The sequence below is a fragment of the Caloenas nicobarica genome, chromosome 15 (genome assembly GCF_036013445.1).
Source record: "Caloenas nicobarica isolate bCalNic1 chromosome 15, bCalNic1.hap1, whole genome shotgun sequence".
NCBI classification, from domain to species: Eukaryota; Metazoa; Chordata; class Aves; order Columbiformes; family Columbidae; genus Caloenas; species Caloenas nicobarica.
In genome coordinates, this window is record NC_088259.1 from 16,694,118 (window position 1) to 16,712,563 (window position 18,446).

Genomic DNA, 18,446 nt, shown 5'->3' on the forward strand with positions numbered 1-18,446 from the left:
GCCCAATCATCTGGGCAATGCTCTCCCCTACAAACACACTCACAAGTTGTAACTCAACGTCCCTTGGCTTCACACCACATTTCCTCAGTCCTCTTGCTCTGCCATTCCTGGTAGTTCCCAACTATTTTTGTTCCCCGGTCTGAGACCCTTTGTTACCTTCTCGCCCAATCCTTCATTTTCCTTCTTTCTCAGGACATAGCCAGACTCAGCATCCAGCAAGTTCTCATGCTCCTCAGGTTGTAAATTATCAGTCTAAGCTCCACTTTCTGTTCCCCACCTCTCTGGCAACATCCTTGTCTCTCTTGCTTCAGGGTTTGTATTGCATGGCTTCCTCCTACAGGCGATACAGATGCCAGCATGGAGTACAGCAACAGATCTCTTGCTCTTAGTTCTAACATCAAGCTCTCATAACTCAGACAAGTATAATGAGCCCATACAGGAAAGACTAAATGCACTCTTCGTAGCAGCCTTTGGCCAAAGCAGCCAGCCAGCACACACTGAGAGCGAGCACGCAGTCAGCCAGCCCCAGGAGCTATGAGTAACTCGTGTGCACACAACGAGACCTTCTGCCCAGGCAACAAAAAAGCATGAAAAAAAAAAAAAGCAATAATAGGGTCTTGGAATGGAAAGCGCTGGGCGGCCATAAATATATGGAAAGATAAAAATTTGCTTCTTAGATTCATATCATAATGTGTGTGAGTTTACTACTTCCATGCACTTCCTCCTCTTCTAGAGCTTCCAAGGTTCTTTCCAAAATCATGTAGGAATTTTACCCAGGAAGCAAACCCATGTCTGGTTTCTACATTGCCCATAGTAGAATCAAGTACCCCATTTACACGCTTCTTCAGAAGTTTGTATATGATCTGTACCTGATAAGATATTAGTTCCTATCTATGCTTCCAGTGCTCATATCTGACAGAGGTCTATAGCATTGCTGTGGAAAAATATGACAGCAAAAGAATTAATATAACTTCATTTGGGAAAACTCTAGTTCCATAGAAATCTATGCTTTTAAATAAGTGTTTCTACTGATACGAGTAGGTCAACACTACTACACAGAATTAAATTTTGCAACTCGCATCTTCCTCTCAAGGAGAAAAAAATTCTATAACAATATCTCAGTTTATCTTAGCAATTTATGCTTACAGCACCAAGACTGATTCCCACCTCTGGTTTCTCAGGCAAGGGCTCGTTCTGCAGAACTTTCAGTGCTTTAGCAGCGGCATCGTGCTTAGCAGCTTGTCTTGTTCTTCCTTTCCCATGAAACTGCTGCCCTCCAATTGAAAGCTCAACTTGGTAAAGTAAGGGCCCAACAGGAAATGGGTAAAAGTACCTGCAGAGAGAGAGATTTAAATAAGCAAATAGTTTGGCCTACAAAGTGAACAGCAGTGTAAGTTACACATGGATGAATCTCTTGGATATCAGTAACCACAAGTCAGCACTGAGGCACTACTACTAAAAAGCCAAATCTTGATTTAAAGTCTAAAAGATTTTAGGGAGAGCCCTTTGAAACTGAGTATCAACATTTCATGTTTTACAGTACAAACAGGGTTCTGACCAACTAGAACAGAGAAAGACAATGTAACTATGCTTTTATACACTTGGCAGGCCAGTCAGTTTTGAACTCTCAGTTCCTATGCTCATATAATATTCTTTAAACTGAAGGTGTAATTTAAATTGTTGTAGAAAAAGCACCAAACTTTTCTTCACTTTGGCTTTACACAGAGAGGAAATGAAAGAAATATTTAGCTATTCAATTCATGAAGCTGGCTATATCCGAATGCCCTCAAAAACACTTCATCATCTGGTTCAGTTCCTTTTTTCTTCCCCTTCCACACCCCGCAAAGAAAAAACAAAACTTAAATAAGACAAATTACAGATATTGATGGGATGTACTTATCAAAACCTTTTGCATCACAGGCTGGCTATGTTTCCAGCTGAATATCCCTTTAAGGGACATTGTATTTTTAGCTGGTTTTCAGAAGAGAGCATCAAAGCACTGGGATGAAGAGAGCGGAAGTTCAAAGCTATGAGACTGTAAAACCAAAAAATTAAACGATACGTACCGTGGAGGATAAGTACCACCTCTCATAGTATAGTTGTAAGTGGATCTCATCCCCGTATAAGGATCAATAGGTTTGTACATAGGTTTCTTTCCCAACTTCATGCAAAGTGCATTTAACTCCACTGTGGGGGTTACACTGTCTAAATAAAAAGGAATATAAAGTCAGCTGTCCAACCACCACACAGGGCTGAAACAATCTCAGCTCTTTTGCTGCCTCAAAGCAGGGAAAAAATGAGCTCGAGTTTCGCCGTATGCAGTATCTTGAATGAATTCTGAACAGGAGTGCTAATGAACACAAAGAACACAGGTCTAAATTAGCAGCCTAGTACAGTTGTGACAAATCCTGTTACAAAAAAGTGATTTACTGAGGGCTTTTTAAAAAAATGTTGCTTTAAACTTGTGAAGCTACCAATTTATTTATTTTTACAGCGTATCTAACAATGTGATCTGCAGAACAGAAGTTTCTCTTCCCAAAAAAATACTTTTAAATTAAATTAACAGACACGCTGCATACCTTCGACAGCTGTTTGCTGAGAGTGAGCAAACATTTCTCTTTGTATTTAATGACTTAAGATGGGTTTTTATGACTCTTCACTTTCCAATTGCAACTGGCCTTTTTCGGAAGGAAGGTATATTGCTACTAAGGGCTATAAACATTTCTCTCAATAGATTGTGTGGATGAAGAATTGACTCACTGACTATTCTCATCTGAGAAAGAACAGTCATATAAATGGTCAATATTTTAACACAGGCCTCACTGGCTCAAAAATCAGTGTATACGCTAGTAAAACAGTGTTTTGTTATAAGGCAATTGCCAAAAGGAAATGAAATTATGGAACAGACTCACAGACAATATAATTGCTAGCTTCTAATATTTTCACTGTTGACTGTACAAAAAAAGAATGAATTTAGGTGATGTCAGAATACAGCTGGCACAAAAGGTAGGTTTAAAGCTGTGCTGAACATACTAATGCTATCCTAATAATTTTGAATTCACATGCAGAGAGTACATGCAAAACAAATCACACATGCAGAGATGTGAAGCTAGCTCATACTTAATTTTACATTTTAATTTAATTTTAAATACATCTTAAAAAGCAATCTTAGTTAAGAAGTTCCCTAACCATAGCTAGCTCCAACTTAATGCTTTGATACAGATCAACATCTATTTCTCTTTAAATTATAAATGATGCTAATTCCAAAGTTTTGATCTAATCCAACAGTTTTAGTTTGGTTGTGGGTTTTTTTTTTACTTACATTTCCAAAGAAATCTTTATTGTCAAGCGTCTGAGTTATCCTATCAGAATTACCAAACACATTAATTGGCCCCCACAAAAGATTATTCTTTGCTGCAACCCAACTTTTTTTCTTTTTCTTTTCTTTTTTTCTTTTTTGTTTGGATTTTTTTACTTAGTTTTCTTTTTCTTTAGGATTAGGATAAACATCTTTTCCAGGATTCCACCAAGTGTTACAACACAAAGCAGTAAGTTAAGCAGCGGGTCCTTCAAGCTTGAATGATTTGATGGAAAAACCCTATACTTGTAACTTGTTAATATGATGACTTTTACCACATTGCCTACAACGATCAAAGATTAAATCAAGATGATGTTCTCACAAAACCTGACAATTGCCGCTGTTAAATATGCAGAATCACTGTTTTTATTCATCCTTATGCAACTTTAAAATACATACCAAAACCAGAAAGTTGTATTATATATACATATATATAATTTTTAAAAATCAGTTTGTTGTGGCATATACCTGGATTCTTGCCTTCACTGCGAGATGGACGAGCCGTAGGCTTAGGGAATTTTGTCCCTTCCAAAGCTTTGGCAGCTGCCGCGTGTTGCGCTTTTTTAATACTAGTTCCTTCAGCTTCCCAGTGCTGGTCCCCGAGAGTCAGCTGCACTGTAAACACCTCAAACCCAGAAAACGTGACGTTTGTTACAAGCTGCTTCAGAATTCACGTAATTTATTAGACCCTCTTACAAAAACAATGAGTCTTTTAGTGATGCAAAAGTTGAGAATACAGCAACCGAAGCTTTTCTCAACTACCATGTCATCTCCAGATTTTAAACACTTTGAACATCAACGGGATTTCCCTGATTACTGAACTAAGAATTTCACAAGAGTTGTAGCTCGCGATGGTCCTGCATCCTGCATGACCACGGAGGCTAAAAACCAAGACACAACGTGTATGGAGGTGACAGCTGCATGGACGGCTGCTGTGCCAACATCACCCTCAACAGCAGCCCTGAAATACAGATTTCTACATAACTCAATCTTGGTTTTATACTGTTCGTGGTTTTGGTTTTCTTTTGTCTTTTTTTTTTGTCTTTTTTTTTTAAATCAGTATTTTTCAGCACTTTGAAGAAAGATAAGTTCATGTTACACCATAAAAGCTTCTACACACCCACAGGTACGCACGAGCCTATTCGATTATAGAGCAAAGCTCTGTGGCACTTCTTTTTAAATACGTGGGATAAGGAAGGATATATACTGCCCTCAATTTTCACAAATTAATCAGACAACAGCAAGCCAAGGTTTCCCTGGTAATTAAATGATTTTTAATTTCAATCAGAATGAAAACACAAGTGAACAGATGCCCTGAATGTTATTCCAATACTTTTTGTAAATGCAAACCTTGCCTCCTTTGCACATTGAAACTGACATTACACATATTTTGGACAACAGATTTTAGTTCTTAATATTATTCAATTCCAAGGCAATTCCTCTAACATACAACAAACACTGTTCCAGGAAACACCTTCAGAAGATGTCCAATTAAATAGACACATCCCAGACTAATTTTCTTTGTGTGCCTTGACCTCAGTTCTCATACAATAGAGATCTTCAAAGAGGGTTTAAAAGTTTAATATTAAACACCCTTCTTCAGTGTTCTTTGAAGTAACACAAACTTCTTGTATATTGGCCATATTCCTGAAAAACTATCTCTCTGCAAAGAAACACCACCAAAGGAATTGTATATAACTGAGATTTTGACATAATATAAGAGACATGCCACAACCTGGGAAGCACAGCACATGCTGGGCTACCCCAGGCATTCCTATATTCCCCCTGTGAAGAACTAAAGATCCTTTTGCTAAAGTAACTGTTGCAGAACACAAGATTGTTCAGTGCTGTTCCACCACACTGCACGTCAGGCGTTAAAGAATATACACCAAGATCCTTTTTTTCCAAGTATCGGGCAATTAGGACAGAAAGGTTCACTTTTTTACAACTAAAAGAGAGCAACAGCAAAGCAACATTCAGTAATGATGTGTGCAAGGGAAAATAACTCTTAAAATTAAGTAGTAAAACTTATTCTGAGCACATCAACAAATACAGATTTGTACCTCACCAACTACATAAACGCAAAAGCACTGCAACTCCTTATGTAGTATTTTTCCTAAAGAAACATAATTGCCATAAATCCTCCTGCATCTCACAGGATAATTTGGACTGAGAAACTATTTTCATATTTTCAGGTTGGTGGGATTTATCTCAAAATATTAAAGTGCACCACATGAAGAACACTGAAAATTTGCATAACAAAAGTTTAGTATCATACTAGAAAGTGATTGTATAAAGATCATCCGCATTTAATACACAAATTTTTAGCAAAGACTGCAAGGGACAAACTTTGCTTTATTACATGGAAGTCAAAGCCAAATATCTCATACTGGAGCTCACATAAATAATCCTCAAAATAAACTAAGTAGTTTTAGGTAACAGGTTAGTTCAAACTTTACATATTTTGGGAAAATAACTTTTTAGCACACATCTAACAGCTTCACACTTCCCTGCCACTGGTACTTTGCTGAGCTTCCCGTTCCCCTCTATGATTCTGTATTATCTCACACCAAAAGCATATACTTTGCCTTTCCACTTATGAAACAGCACGAACAAGAGCAGTAAAACACTTTTATGAATACTTACCTTCGAATGAGCTGGACCTTGCTCGCTCAGAAGTTTATACTCAGGCTGAATCTTGTTGAAACGGGCTAACTCATTCACAAGACACATTGGGGTTTTCTCTTTGGGGTTTGCCATGTTTGAAGGAGCTGAAATATTACAGAAAATCCAAATGAACAAGTACCAATGAACTCTACTACAATCCTTAATAAAAAAAAAACCTAATTGGCTTAGCATTTATTTGTCTGCAATACACCACTTCTCAGAGAAGTTTGGCTGGAATAAACGGCTGCTCAGTAGCCAAAGCGGTGACGATCGACCAAATTTTGGGATTTCCAAGCAATAAATGCCCAAAAGAGAGCATCGTCACTTTTCATGTTTTAACGCAAGCCAGAACTATGCGGTTAGGAGACTCCCGCATTTAGCTTGCATCTTATGTAATACATTTTAAGGAGCAAATCTTCTAAGTATTCATCATTTCAAAAAAGTCAGTTAATGTGTTTTTCCTTCTCCTATTTTCCCTATTATCTATTTTTATTTATTACCTTTTATTCAGTCTATCATATTTTATTAGCACAATATATTTATCATTAAATGGTCATAAAAGAACTAAAGATAATAGAACTAAAACTATTTCAAACATTTTTATATTTAAAACACGCTACTTGTAGAAAAGATGAATAGCACTGTTTTAAAAATTCAATGTTGTATACTTGTATTCTTTACTATTATGAACATTTCAACTAATTACTAGAACGTTGTGAAAAAGTACGCTTCTGTCTGTCTCAAACAGATTCATTCAACAGGGAGAAGGCATTACAAGCTACTGTAGTTGGAGAAATATTACTTTTAAAGTATTTGTAGGTGTGAGACATCAGGAATGCATCATGCCAACCATAAACACTAAGAATATACACACTCATGAGCAGACACTGAGTCTGACCTGCGGCTGCATTGGTGGATGTCACTGACGCGGAGGGTAAGGCAGAGTTTTGGATGGGTCTGCCTGCGTTTTCAGAGGGCAAAGAACTCGTGGTAGAAGGAATACTCAAAGGCTGTGAGAGAGACGGGCTTTTATTCAATATTTGGCTCCCTGCAAGGGCAGCAGAAGGATTCTGAATTTGAACTTGAGACATGTTCACTTCCAACCAGAGCAAATTACTGTAGGTAAACAGCTTTGAAGGCAGGCAAACTCAGTGCGATGAAGCCAAATTGCTAACCTAAAATGCAAAGATAAAAAAGATTATACTAAATATTTAGCATTCTCTGTCTATTGAAATCATTTCTCCATTAGCAAAAAGAAGGAAAGTGGAAAAAGCATTCAATGAAACACCCATTGTTTCCATTTTGTACGCAATAAGCCACCCAGCGTATTTCAATCTATATGCCCTACCATTTAAGTTTCACGTTTATTTCATTTACAAAAGAGAAGTGGTATAGAAGCTTTGTTTACGCTTGCTCATTTAAGATCAACTACCCATCTGTTTTCCCCATCAATGAATCTGCTTACAATGCAAATCCAGTTACTCAAACCAATAGCCATGCTTCTATCCTAAACAAAGAGCAACTTTCATCACCAGATTACAGTTCATGCATTCTGCCATTTAAAGTTTTTAACTTGGAAGGGCAAGCAATAAATGCGGTCTTTATACAACAACTATTTAGAGCATGCACCCTTTATTATAATCATATACTTTTTCCCCCAGGATCACTAAGAATGCCTGAGCTCTTCCGAGGAGAACACAACTGGTGTCCAGCAGAAAATGCCAAAGTAGCAACGACTGGGAAAAGGGAAGGTGTAAGTTCATAAACTCCATAAGCTACGTGTGCTTTAAAGGTTACTTCTATTTAAGACAGAATGTGTCTCAGTCACAGTTCAAGCATCAGCTTCAGAGCTACTTGGCCTTGCCACACTGTAAACAAGTGTTGAAAGCGCTCACAGGCATCTCTGTTCATTTCAGAAAAGACACCTCCAGGTGATGAACATGCACCGGTCACCCTGAAGTGTGTGACAGGTCTTTCCTCCGCCGACAAATTAGTATTGGATTTCTCTTACACATGGATGCAACACTATTTTCAGTTAAACCTAAATATACACGAGCGGGTTGCCGTTCGAAGGCTATCGCTGCTGCCAGAGCTCAGCTGCCCATATCCACTTACGATCCACGTATCCATTTATTTATTAAAAATCAACTTTACAGCCAAGTAAATACATTTTACACACACATATGCACACATACGTTGGTCACCCATAGCTTCTGTTAGGGCAGCAAACAAAGGTTTATTCTTTCATTATTTTTAGACAAAAAGGAGAAGAGAAACCGGTGCTCCAGATACCACCAGGGAGCTATTAGTAGCAATACAACCCCACTAGTGCTCTGTGAGCTTCCATTTCTGAACCTGTGAATGGACTTCCAAGTGCGTGAGGGGCAGCAATGAGTCAGAGGGAGGTTTTTAGCCAGTTACTGACAAAACAAGTCTAAAAGGAGAACCTACGTTAATACATTAATGGATACAAATATTTATTTATTTATTAAGAGGGAAGAAGCTACTGGGAAACAACAGATACACCAACAAATCTATCATCTGGAATATTTTTACTTTGAAAAAACATCAAAAACATGTCAGGCTTATCATACTACCAGTTGGATAACTTTGTTTTTTACTAGAGAGTGAAATTAGCTCAGATCTCATTACTTCACAAGACCCACATGTAGATTATACTCAAATCAAATCCTATATTTGATTAGTGCCTTTGCAGAAGTTACACATTGGGTGCATCGTAACTGCGAAGATGGTATTAGGGAGCCTATCTAAAGGAACTCCAAGAAGTTGTAAGACAAGGACGAGATGTAGAATAAGACTCCATGGTAATAATTTTATAATCACCAAGTTTCATTCCCAGGAGTATCAATAGAAACGCTGAAAACTTTCAAAACTTTCAACAATAATAATTGCCTGGAAAAAGCAGTATAATAAAAAAAATCTAATTCCCCTTTCCTGCTGAAGTGCAATGCCCTTCAAAGTAATCTAAGTTAAACAGTTTCTAATCCACACATTTTGAGAAGACAGCACCAAAATGTTTCATTTTGAAGTCAAAAACCATCAGGATCTTTCAGATCCTGCTGGAAAGGAAGTCTGAAATTCTTCTCACAAAACTGCCTACAAGCTCTTTGCTTTTAAAGCAAGGCACTACCCACCATTTATTTGCCATCACCTGGTTTAGGGAACATGGAATTTCAGCTCCGAAATACGTACATTAAAGTGGTTTTCTAGTCAACTACCACACAATGCAGAGAAGAACAGTATACCGAACCCTAGTAATTTTTCTTCCCAAGAAGGGAAGTCCCTGACAAGGATATTATTAGTTCACTTTCTATATTTACTGCAGAGCACCGCAGAACCTCAGAGCGGGGAGCTCAGACCGCTCTGCCCAGTTACAGCCACCAGTGTTCAGCTTGAAAAAGCTCTTCTTCCAACACCTTTGGATAGAAGAATATTCAGGACAGACAATTCAGCTGTTACTCGCACAAATCCGTGGAGACTTGAGGTCACATCCTAGTGCTTGAAACAATAAGGTTTTGGAAACTGATCCAATTTCGAATAGATTTCAGCTGGCCACGTTCCATGACCAGACAAAAAAACCTGCTGCGGACACGTCCGTGGCTCATAACCTGCTTTTTCCCAGCACGGAGACCAATCCTGGCTGCTCAGACACATCTAACCGGGCTGGTAAGGACCTAGGATGGTGTTTGAGGCACATCTTGCTGGAGTTGGCCACCCACCCTCCCCAGCCTTTCAACAACCTGGGAGAGTTCAGCCTTTGTGTACAATCCAAACGACTTTCAAACTCGCAACAAACCAAGTGCAGAGTTAGAGCACAGCTCACTTTCTGCATCAGTAAGATGGTAATAAACCCACCCACCCTCCTTTGCAAAACCCTTTGCAATGACAAGCATAGCCATAATTTGATGATGAGAATTACCATAAAAATACCTGGCCTCTGGAGACATTAATTTAGCAAGAAAGAAAAGATGTATTTAACAGACTCAAGTGAGTGCGCCTTTCCGTGACTGTTTCTAAAGGTGGAAGAAGGAAAAGCTGCAATGCCTGATAGAAAAGAAATGTTAAGGAATCAATAAGCTAAATCCTTACTTAAAAGAAAAATGTGAAACCTGCGGAATGCGCTGTTCTTCAGGGTTTGTCCCCAGGACACTCAAGTAGCTGAGCTTGCCAGTCTTTTGCCACAGCTGAACAGAAATTCATTATCAAGGAGAGATCTGAATTGCAATGAAAATAACACTTTTCCAATGAATGCATCATTTTTCATCTAAGTGAATATAATGCTTGTTTCTACATAAATTGCTATATCATTTCTACATAAATTGCTACATCATAATCATGTTTCTCTCTTCTTCACCAACAGACCAGATCAAAAGTTGCATCCACATCCTGCAAGTTATCACCAATTCAGAACTATTTCAGAGTTCATTAGACTGAATTCAGGCAGAACCAAAGCAAAGTAGGCATTAAAAACATCTTGTGAACTGTTAAAATTCCACTTTACAAATTTCCAACAATTCTAGACACCAGGTAGCGACTTGCAAGATTATACCTTACAAGTTCATATATACAAACATATATTATGTTTTCTTTTTAAAAACATTTAGCTCATACGTTGGCAAGCAACTTCAAAGAACAGTATAACAAGAAAACTGGAATTTTGTATTTTTTCAGCTAGCTGTGAAGCTTACGATAGTGTAGTTGATTTGTGTGAACTATTTCACTAGGGTATAAGAACTTACTGTTCATCACCGCGCATTTAATTATAGGTTATTTGGGGATTATTAAAGGGTTTATAGTGCTTTCACAAATATGCCCTCTACCCTATAACAGGCTTATAGAATCCCAGCTACCCAAGAAAAAGCACCATGATCTAGAAAGTTGAGGCTGACAACTTATAAAGGCTGTTTCAGTGGATAGAGAAACAAAGATGCCAGTATTTCAGGTGATTTCTCCCCGTAAGCAGGGGTGAACTACTTCAAACTTCTCAAGACAAATACCAGTACAGATAACTGAGCCCAATACGATACTCGAGGCATTGCTAGAACGTAACATTGGAAGATACGTGAATGAACAAATGTTTTACTCATACCATCTCAGCAGCTAATCACATAACTTGCTCCTTTCCCACTCCTCCATGCTTACTTTTCGCTAACTTGGACGTTCGCATTTTAAATTTTATTGAGACAGCGTTGCACTAGAATATTATCCTCACGATGGTAAAGGCTGTCATCAAACAACACAATGACCTATGGACAATAATAAACTTAGAGATGGATTTCCAGATGACAGAGCACTGTCGCCCACTCCAGATTTTAGAGTTTTGTGGGTTTTTTGGCACACTAACAACTGGAATATTCCCAGAAATCCTGAATACATCAAAATGCAAAGTTCAGAAGTCACTAAGGTAACCAAAATGCAAACAAAGAACTGCACAAAGATGTGAACATAGTCTACTCAGCCAAAGATAAATTAAAATCTTCCTATATAAAAGAAAGAATGTAGCATTTTCATATAAAAGTTCTCTTGGGGCCTTTTTTGTGTGATAATTGTCAAAGGTGTTGCAGACAGGAGCCAGAGGATCAAACAAAAAACAGACACTTCCCGTGGATAATGACGTTTTACCACAACTTGTGGTTTCTTTAATATCATGCAAAGAAAAGGTAAGAAACTTTAAAGTTTTAAGTAAGTTTCCTGTACCTTTAGGAGATCCAGAGAGTGGAGATTTGGATTTAGTTCTGAATAGGATATTTATGATGGAGAATGCCTAAAAGGGAAAATAGAGAGTTAGCATTTTGCTTCCTAAAGCTACAAAAGGATCTTCTGTAGGAAGTGTCTCACCACTACATGGAGTTCGCCTCAGCTGTTTGGACGACAAGAATGTGCATTACCACTAAATTCTCACGGACAGACTGCTGAATGGAGCTGTGTTCTTCGAAGCAGAAATTCCAACCCAATCTAAGAATCTTCTTTCCTTGCTCCTTCCCCAAACCAAGTGATTTTTCTTATACAGTGGAATTTCACAAAAGTGCTCTTTGCAGGATTAAGAGTCACTTGCAAGTTTTCTTTCTGTAGTACAGCTTTCAGTTCCGTAGAAATTAACCTGCTTCAGCTACTGAAATTAGACCGAGTCCTTAATTCACAAAGCCAAACCAGAAGCAAGCCACTAACCTGAGAGCCAAAACCTTTTGGCTACATATCCAGTCTAATGATTTCACTCATAAATAGGCATATAAAAATCAACCTAACTAAAACCATTTTAGAATAAAATAGTTTCAATACTGAATATGAAACCTGTCACTAAATGGAAATCAAAACATATTTTATTCTGCTTACAGATATAGCACAAAGGGTTTAATCCTTCTCTTCCATGACTAAAGCCAACTGTGCGCAGACACAAGCAACGTCAGTACCAGCAACAAAATGGGCAAGATCTCAAACTTGATTAAGGTTAGAAGAGGACATAGATAAACAAGCTCTTGCATTTACTTCAGACGGCCATTTCAACATCCTGCAATGAACCTCAGCGCTGCAACCAGCTGTCTTGGAGTCCTGCAGAACAGAGGAGGACACAAAGCCTGAAAAAGGCAGACATCGTGCCTATTTTTTTAACTGGAGAGTGAAGAAGGAAGACGAGAGGATTACCGTCCTATCAGTTCAACTTTGCCTCCAGAAGTTTTTCTGAAGGCTTAATTAAGCACCTGGAAAACAAGGAAATGGATAATGCTCCCAGCCAGGACCAAAACTAAGTTGTGTAAAGACAAGGGCATTTTCTCCAGCCATCTCTGGGGGTCGAACCAGGCTCAAAAACGAATCACTTGGTCTCAGGAGGAACAAGTGCAAGGTCCTGGGCAGGGCCTGTCTGTTGATCAAACACGGGGCAGAAAACCCACCAGCTGACACCAGCAGAGTGGGAGCAGAGTTACAGCCAACAGAACATCATTACCGAGCACAAGCCCAGACTGACAGGCTCTTTTAGAAAAAACAGTCATCATATTGAGATGCAGAAATGGAAAGACAGCCTGAGAGAGACCTGGAGCAGCCGTTCCACTCTGCACCCAGGGTTACTGAGCCCTCAGCTGGAGCCCAGCTCCACGCAGGGTACCGGGCTTTGGGACACATGCAGACCCAGGCAGCAAAAACAGAGTAGGAAAAGCACGAAACACTCACCTTTAGAAAAATATAACCTATAAGAAAAACACTAAAGGATTTGGGCTTGTATATGCTGAAAAGCAGAAGGCTGGCTGGGGCCTGACAACCAGCAAGTTTCGAGCACATAAAAGGTTTTTGGAGTGAAAACGAATAATCCGTTCTTCATGCCTAAAGTGATAGAACTAGAGGAAAGAGGCTTAAAAGTGCATCAAGAAAATGCTTTCTGATAGTAATGATTGCAGTGAACTATACTGGTTTGGGTGACTTTAGGAAAGCAATTGATAAATATCCCATTTATAGAGAGGCCGGCATACCTGCCACCGCAGAGGGACTGACGATCGCCCTCCGTCCCAGCCGGGATCTCCAGGACTGCAAACACACCGTTGTCCCCCTGGCCATAACAGCACATTTCCATCTCTTATCAGGGGAAGACAATGGCCTTGTTGGTAAACAACAGGTTGGGCAAAAAGGGGGATCTTATGCGAGTCCTACCATAGACTTGCTCTGAGCTCTGATGAACCACTTGAAAATACAGGAGAGACTAAACCCTCAAAAAAAAAAAAAAAATTTATTCATTGTCAGGACCAGAATATGGAAAAGTGTCCTGTTCCTTAGGATGTGAACAATCAGAGGGCCAGAAGTTACGACATTCTCATTATCCTACTTGTTAGGAACTCGCATGTGCACCCCATGGCAACTCTGTGCCTCCACCCCAACCCAGCAGCACCGGGCAGGCAGGGCTGGTATGGAACAAGGACAGAGCAGAATGAGAAGCAGAACCGACACCAGACAAATCTGTCAAGATTCAACTTACGAGGACTTCCTGACATCACCAACTAAAAACCATGTCATAAACAATATCCCAGAAAAAGTTTTAGCTACAGGAAATGAGGTTTTAAATCAAGCATTAATTTCTTCCTGAAAAGCAGATGCGTCATTACACAGTGCACCTGAACAGTTACCGACCCGTCAGTCACTTAGGAAGGAAGATTAATTGTTCCTTATCAACAACAAACTCCGTTCTCGAAGCAGGAAAGTTCATTCACCCCTATTTCACAGATGAGCAACAAGAACACAAACCCCAAGTCCCGCCCCTGCCAAAGGACGTGGTACCCGAGGCGGGGGTGGCAGAACTGAAACAACTACAGCAGCTGTGGATGCACAGCATTTACCGGCCGAGCTCTCCCGCACAGTCTCTGCGGGTGTCACTCCAAGTCAACCCGCCCGGCACTGCCGACCTGGGCCCGGCCGCAGCGCTGACGGCCGCAGCCCCGCTGCCAGCAACGCCCGGGGAGTATTACAGGGCATTCATTACCCCGACAAAATATTGATTAGAAAGATTCCCTCTCTCCTCCCTTTTTTAAAAGGTGGGTTTTTTTAAATAACTCAAACATGGTGGCCGAGTCTCTTTTGTCCCATTCTCAACCATTTTGGAGTGTGAAGAACAAATTTCAACAAATTCTAGGAGGTTTGTTGAGATGCTTCATTTCTTACTATACTTTTGAAAACCCACCAACAGTGGTAGGTTTGTAATATATAGCATAAAATTCTAGAGTGTCTGACTGTTGCAACAGTGTTTAAGAACAACATCTAGATATTTACACTTGAAAACTCTAAATAAATATTCACTACCAATCAATATTAAAAAAACCTTACACATTTGCAGACTTCGTACAGACTTAAGACTATTTACACAACTGTAAAACACTAGCTGAACAATGTTTTCTTCTTAGAGAAATCTTTCTATTGTTTGGGCAAGACAAGGAATACCTCAAAGGCAGCATCCACTGTAGAAAAGGATAATGCTCTTTGTGAGAACTGTCAAGATGAATTTTCAGGGGCGGATACACCAAATATTAAGCAAATTAACTCAGAAGCTAAGACATGGGTTATTAATAAGAGAACAGGTGATGAAAAGCTAAAATTTGAAAGTGAAATCTGAAGGAAATGAGGGAACTAGCAGATGTACACATAAAGCAGACAGTTCCAAACATAACACAAAATAATAAACCAGAAAGTGATAAGGCAATCATTAATAAAGATAAATGCTTAAATGCTAACTTCTAGCTGAATTAGTATTGTGACAAATATGTAATGATATTTTTCCTGCAGTAGAACAGGGCAAAGCAGCCCACTGATACCGATTACAGTTAACCTGGTAACCAGTGCACAGATCTCCTGCTGTTCCAGTGCACCTTCAAGAACTCTATTAAAATAATAAAATAATCAACCCCTCAGCAACGATCCCAGACAAAGCAATGAAAAATTTTTTTTGAAAGTTTGTATGTTCTTGGAATAAAGCTACTGTTTTTCAGTAAGATCTGAAAGGAACAGAGCAGCTTTCAATTTTGCTCTGACTTTGTACAGTTGCATCACCCCAAATTTATTTCAACCAATGAATACTTTAGTTTGGCTGCAAAATACCTAATACTTTGACTGACTGGTACTGATAGTGAACAAATTATTAATGATAAATGTTATAGAAAAATTTCAAACAAAGAAATAGTAGCTGCTTAAAATAATAATCGTTAAAAGAATTGTGTCTTGCATACGTCCTTTAAGGAGACTTTTGAAATGAGATTCTGATCCAACATCAGAAAACAGAAAATATAGTACAAAATCCAACCCATCTTCTCTTTAAACATTCATCAAGATGTGACAGACATCCAGAGAATATCTCTGTAAAAGTTTGAATGTAGCAATTTGTTGCACAATTGAGATGATCAACAGACAAATCAGAGATCACTGTATTGCACCATAGCTATAGCTGCATCATTAAAACTCAAATTTTGATGTTCGTTAGTATTTAAGAAGAAATACATCCCTGCCAGTTTGAGCAAGGAAACTATGTAGCACACTTGTTTGTTCCTGGTTAAAAGAAGATTTTGTAAATATACTATTCCAAAAGTAGACAAAGGGCTTCATTGAGATATTTTATTTCATTGCTATATATACACCTAGCCTTCATTTACAATCCAAATAATGTTCCTCCCAGGTCTGCCTTAAACCTGCCAGAAAAACGAGGACAAAAATACCCAACAGAAGAATAAACCAGAAAAATGGCTGTCAGCATTATCAGCCGTAGTATCAGCCCGATGGACAACCAAAAGGAATCAAACCCTGTGCCACCTCTAGGACAGGCAGCGGCAGCACTAAGATTTAAAAGGAACTTGTTGCTGTTACATATCCTGAAAAACTGAAGTGTCGTGATCTAAAACCTGTGAAAAGTGAGGCTGGTGCAGCGATGGCTGCCAGACCCAGTGGGCACCGAGGAGCAAGCACTGGTGCGGGTGTTCGGAGCGAGCGGGTGCCGCCAGCACCGGCTGTGTCGGTGTTTGGACCACGGGAGGGCTGGGGGCGTCTGCTGCTGTTGGCGCCACATCTACACCTTTAATCACAACAGCCAGACGTGCCCGGTTCAGGCTCTGGAGTTTTGCTACCGAGATCGTGTGCCCGAGACTTTGCAGGAGTCGGGGACTGTTGTCGCCGCTCTGGGCAACCGGGAGGAGCCGGGTGGCTGCGGCCACTTCCCCGGGGGGGTCAGAGAGCCTGAAGCGGCTGCGGGGGCCCAGAGCCAGCGCTGTCACCCTCGGAGCTGAGCCGGGGCCGCGGGCAGGACCGCCAGCGTCACCTGGAGCCCCGCGGTGCCCGGGGCTGCCGCCGGCCCCGCGGCCCGGGCGCGCAGCCCCCGCCGCTGTCGCTGCCCTGCCGGGGACAGCTCACCTGCCGCCCCCGCCGCTCTCCCCGCGGCCCGGGAGGGCGGGCAGGGCCCGCGCTGGCCCCGCCAGCGGCCCCATCGCGGCTCAGCGGGCACGGCCCCCGGCTCCCCCGCCGCGCCCGGCCCCGCTCCCCCGCGCCGGGCCATGGGGACCGGGCCGGGGGCTGCACACCCGCCCGCCGCCCCCGGGGCCGGCGCAGCCCGTGCGGGGGTGAAGCGATACGGGGGGAGCAGCAGTGGGAGGCGGGGGGCCGGGCCCTCCCGCCGCGGGGCTGTCCCCTCCCGCTAGGCCCCGCCGCCACCCCCCGCCCCGCTGCCTCGGCGCCGGGGGGAGCCCGGGCCGCCTCCCCCCTCACCTGGCTGCCTGGGCTGCGGCTCCCGGGCCGGCTGGTGGTGCGGGCCAGCGGGCGGCTCAGTCCATGGGCCGGGTCCCGGGGGGCCGGGGGGCGGCAGCGGAGGGAGGCGGCGGGCACAGGGCAAACACTAAAGAGAATGAGCGGGGCCAGCTCCGGCCGGGGAGGAAGTGACGGCAGCGCGCCGGGAGGCGGGGCAGCCAGGAAGCCAATCGAGAGCGGCCGAGCCCAGCCGTGCCCCGCCCTCCTCCGCGCTCTCAGCTAATGGGCGAGAGGGCCGGCTGGGAGCACCGCCTCCTGCGCCAGGACTACAAGTCCCAGCGTGCCCCGCGGGAGCGCCGCAGCGCGCCTGCGCCGGGACTACAGCTCCCGGCATGCCCCGCGCCGCGGCCGTGGTGCCCGGCCAAGATGGCGGCGGGGCCGGGCCGCCCGCCCCCTCCCGCCCCGGGCCCGGCCGCCGCGGTCGCTCAGCGGGCGGGGGCGATCGCAGGGCCCGGCGCGGGGGGCGTCACCGCCCGCACGCACGGCCGGAGCGGAGCGGAGCCGGGGCGATCGCAGGGCCCGGCGCGGGGGGCGTCACCGCCCGCACGCACGGCCGGAGCGGAGCCGGGGCCGGGGCCGGGGCCGGGCCGCCGAGGCGAGCGCGGGCACGTCCGAGGCGGGAGGCCGGGGCCGCGGGTGCGGGCCGGCTGCTGCGGCCCTGCTGAGGGACGAGCAAAGGGGCCGCCGCAGGCCTGCCGCGTTAGCGCCCGCCGCGGCGCTTCTGGGGAAAGAAAAATCCGACACGAAAGAAACGGGGCTGGGCGCGGGTCAGTGGTTTGTGAATAACGAGTAAATAGCGAACGTCAGCCAGCGCTCCTAGGAAAGCTGTTACAAACTTCTCAGATTTCAAAACACACGCAGGTGGGAAGGAGAATCCCGGTGAGGGTGAGGAGGCACAGAGCGGGACCAGCCCGCGCGTAACGGACACGGCGCGTGTAATGGACACGGCGCGTGTAACGGACACAGACACGGCGCATGTAACGGACACAGACATGGCGCATGTAACGGACATGGCGCGTGTAACGGACACGGACACGGCGCGTGCAACGGACACGGGGCTCGAGCTCTGCCAGCGCGCCTGAGGAGCGGGCGTGAGTCGCGTGAGCTGAACCCACGCGCAGCTGGAATTTGCTTTCTT

General features: G+C 42.9%; 1 protein-coding gene across 5 annotated transcripts in view; it reads right to left on the reverse strand.

Moving 5' to 3' along the window:
* The window catches only part of STAU1 (staufen double-stranded RNA binding protein 1), a 30,788-nt gene extending 13,364 nt beyond the window's left edge, over positions 1–17,424 (reverse strand). For 4 of the 5 annotated variants that reach the window (XM_065645629.1, XM_065645627.1, XM_065645628.1 and 1 more), the window contains exons 1-7: positions 17,270–17,424; positions 11,744–11,810; positions 6,924–7,200; positions 6,005–6,129; positions 3,827–3,983; positions 2,067–2,205; positions 1,168–1,333 (exon numbers count right to left, since the gene is read on the reverse strand). In XM_065645629.1, the coding sequence (XP_065501701.1) occupies positions 1,168–1,333; positions 2,067–2,205; positions 3,827–3,983; positions 6,005–6,129; positions 6,924–7,116 (780 nt within the window). In that variant the 5' untranslated portion in view covers positions 7,117–7,200; positions 11,744–11,810; positions 17,270–17,424. The remainder of the gene's footprint in view (positions 1–1,167; positions 1,334–2,066; positions 2,206–3,826; positions 3,984–6,004; positions 6,130–6,923; positions 7,201–11,743; positions 11,811–17,269) is intronic. The other variant, XM_065645626.1, reaches the window with a different exon arrangement.
* Positions 17,425–18,446: the final 1,022 nt, after the last annotated feature.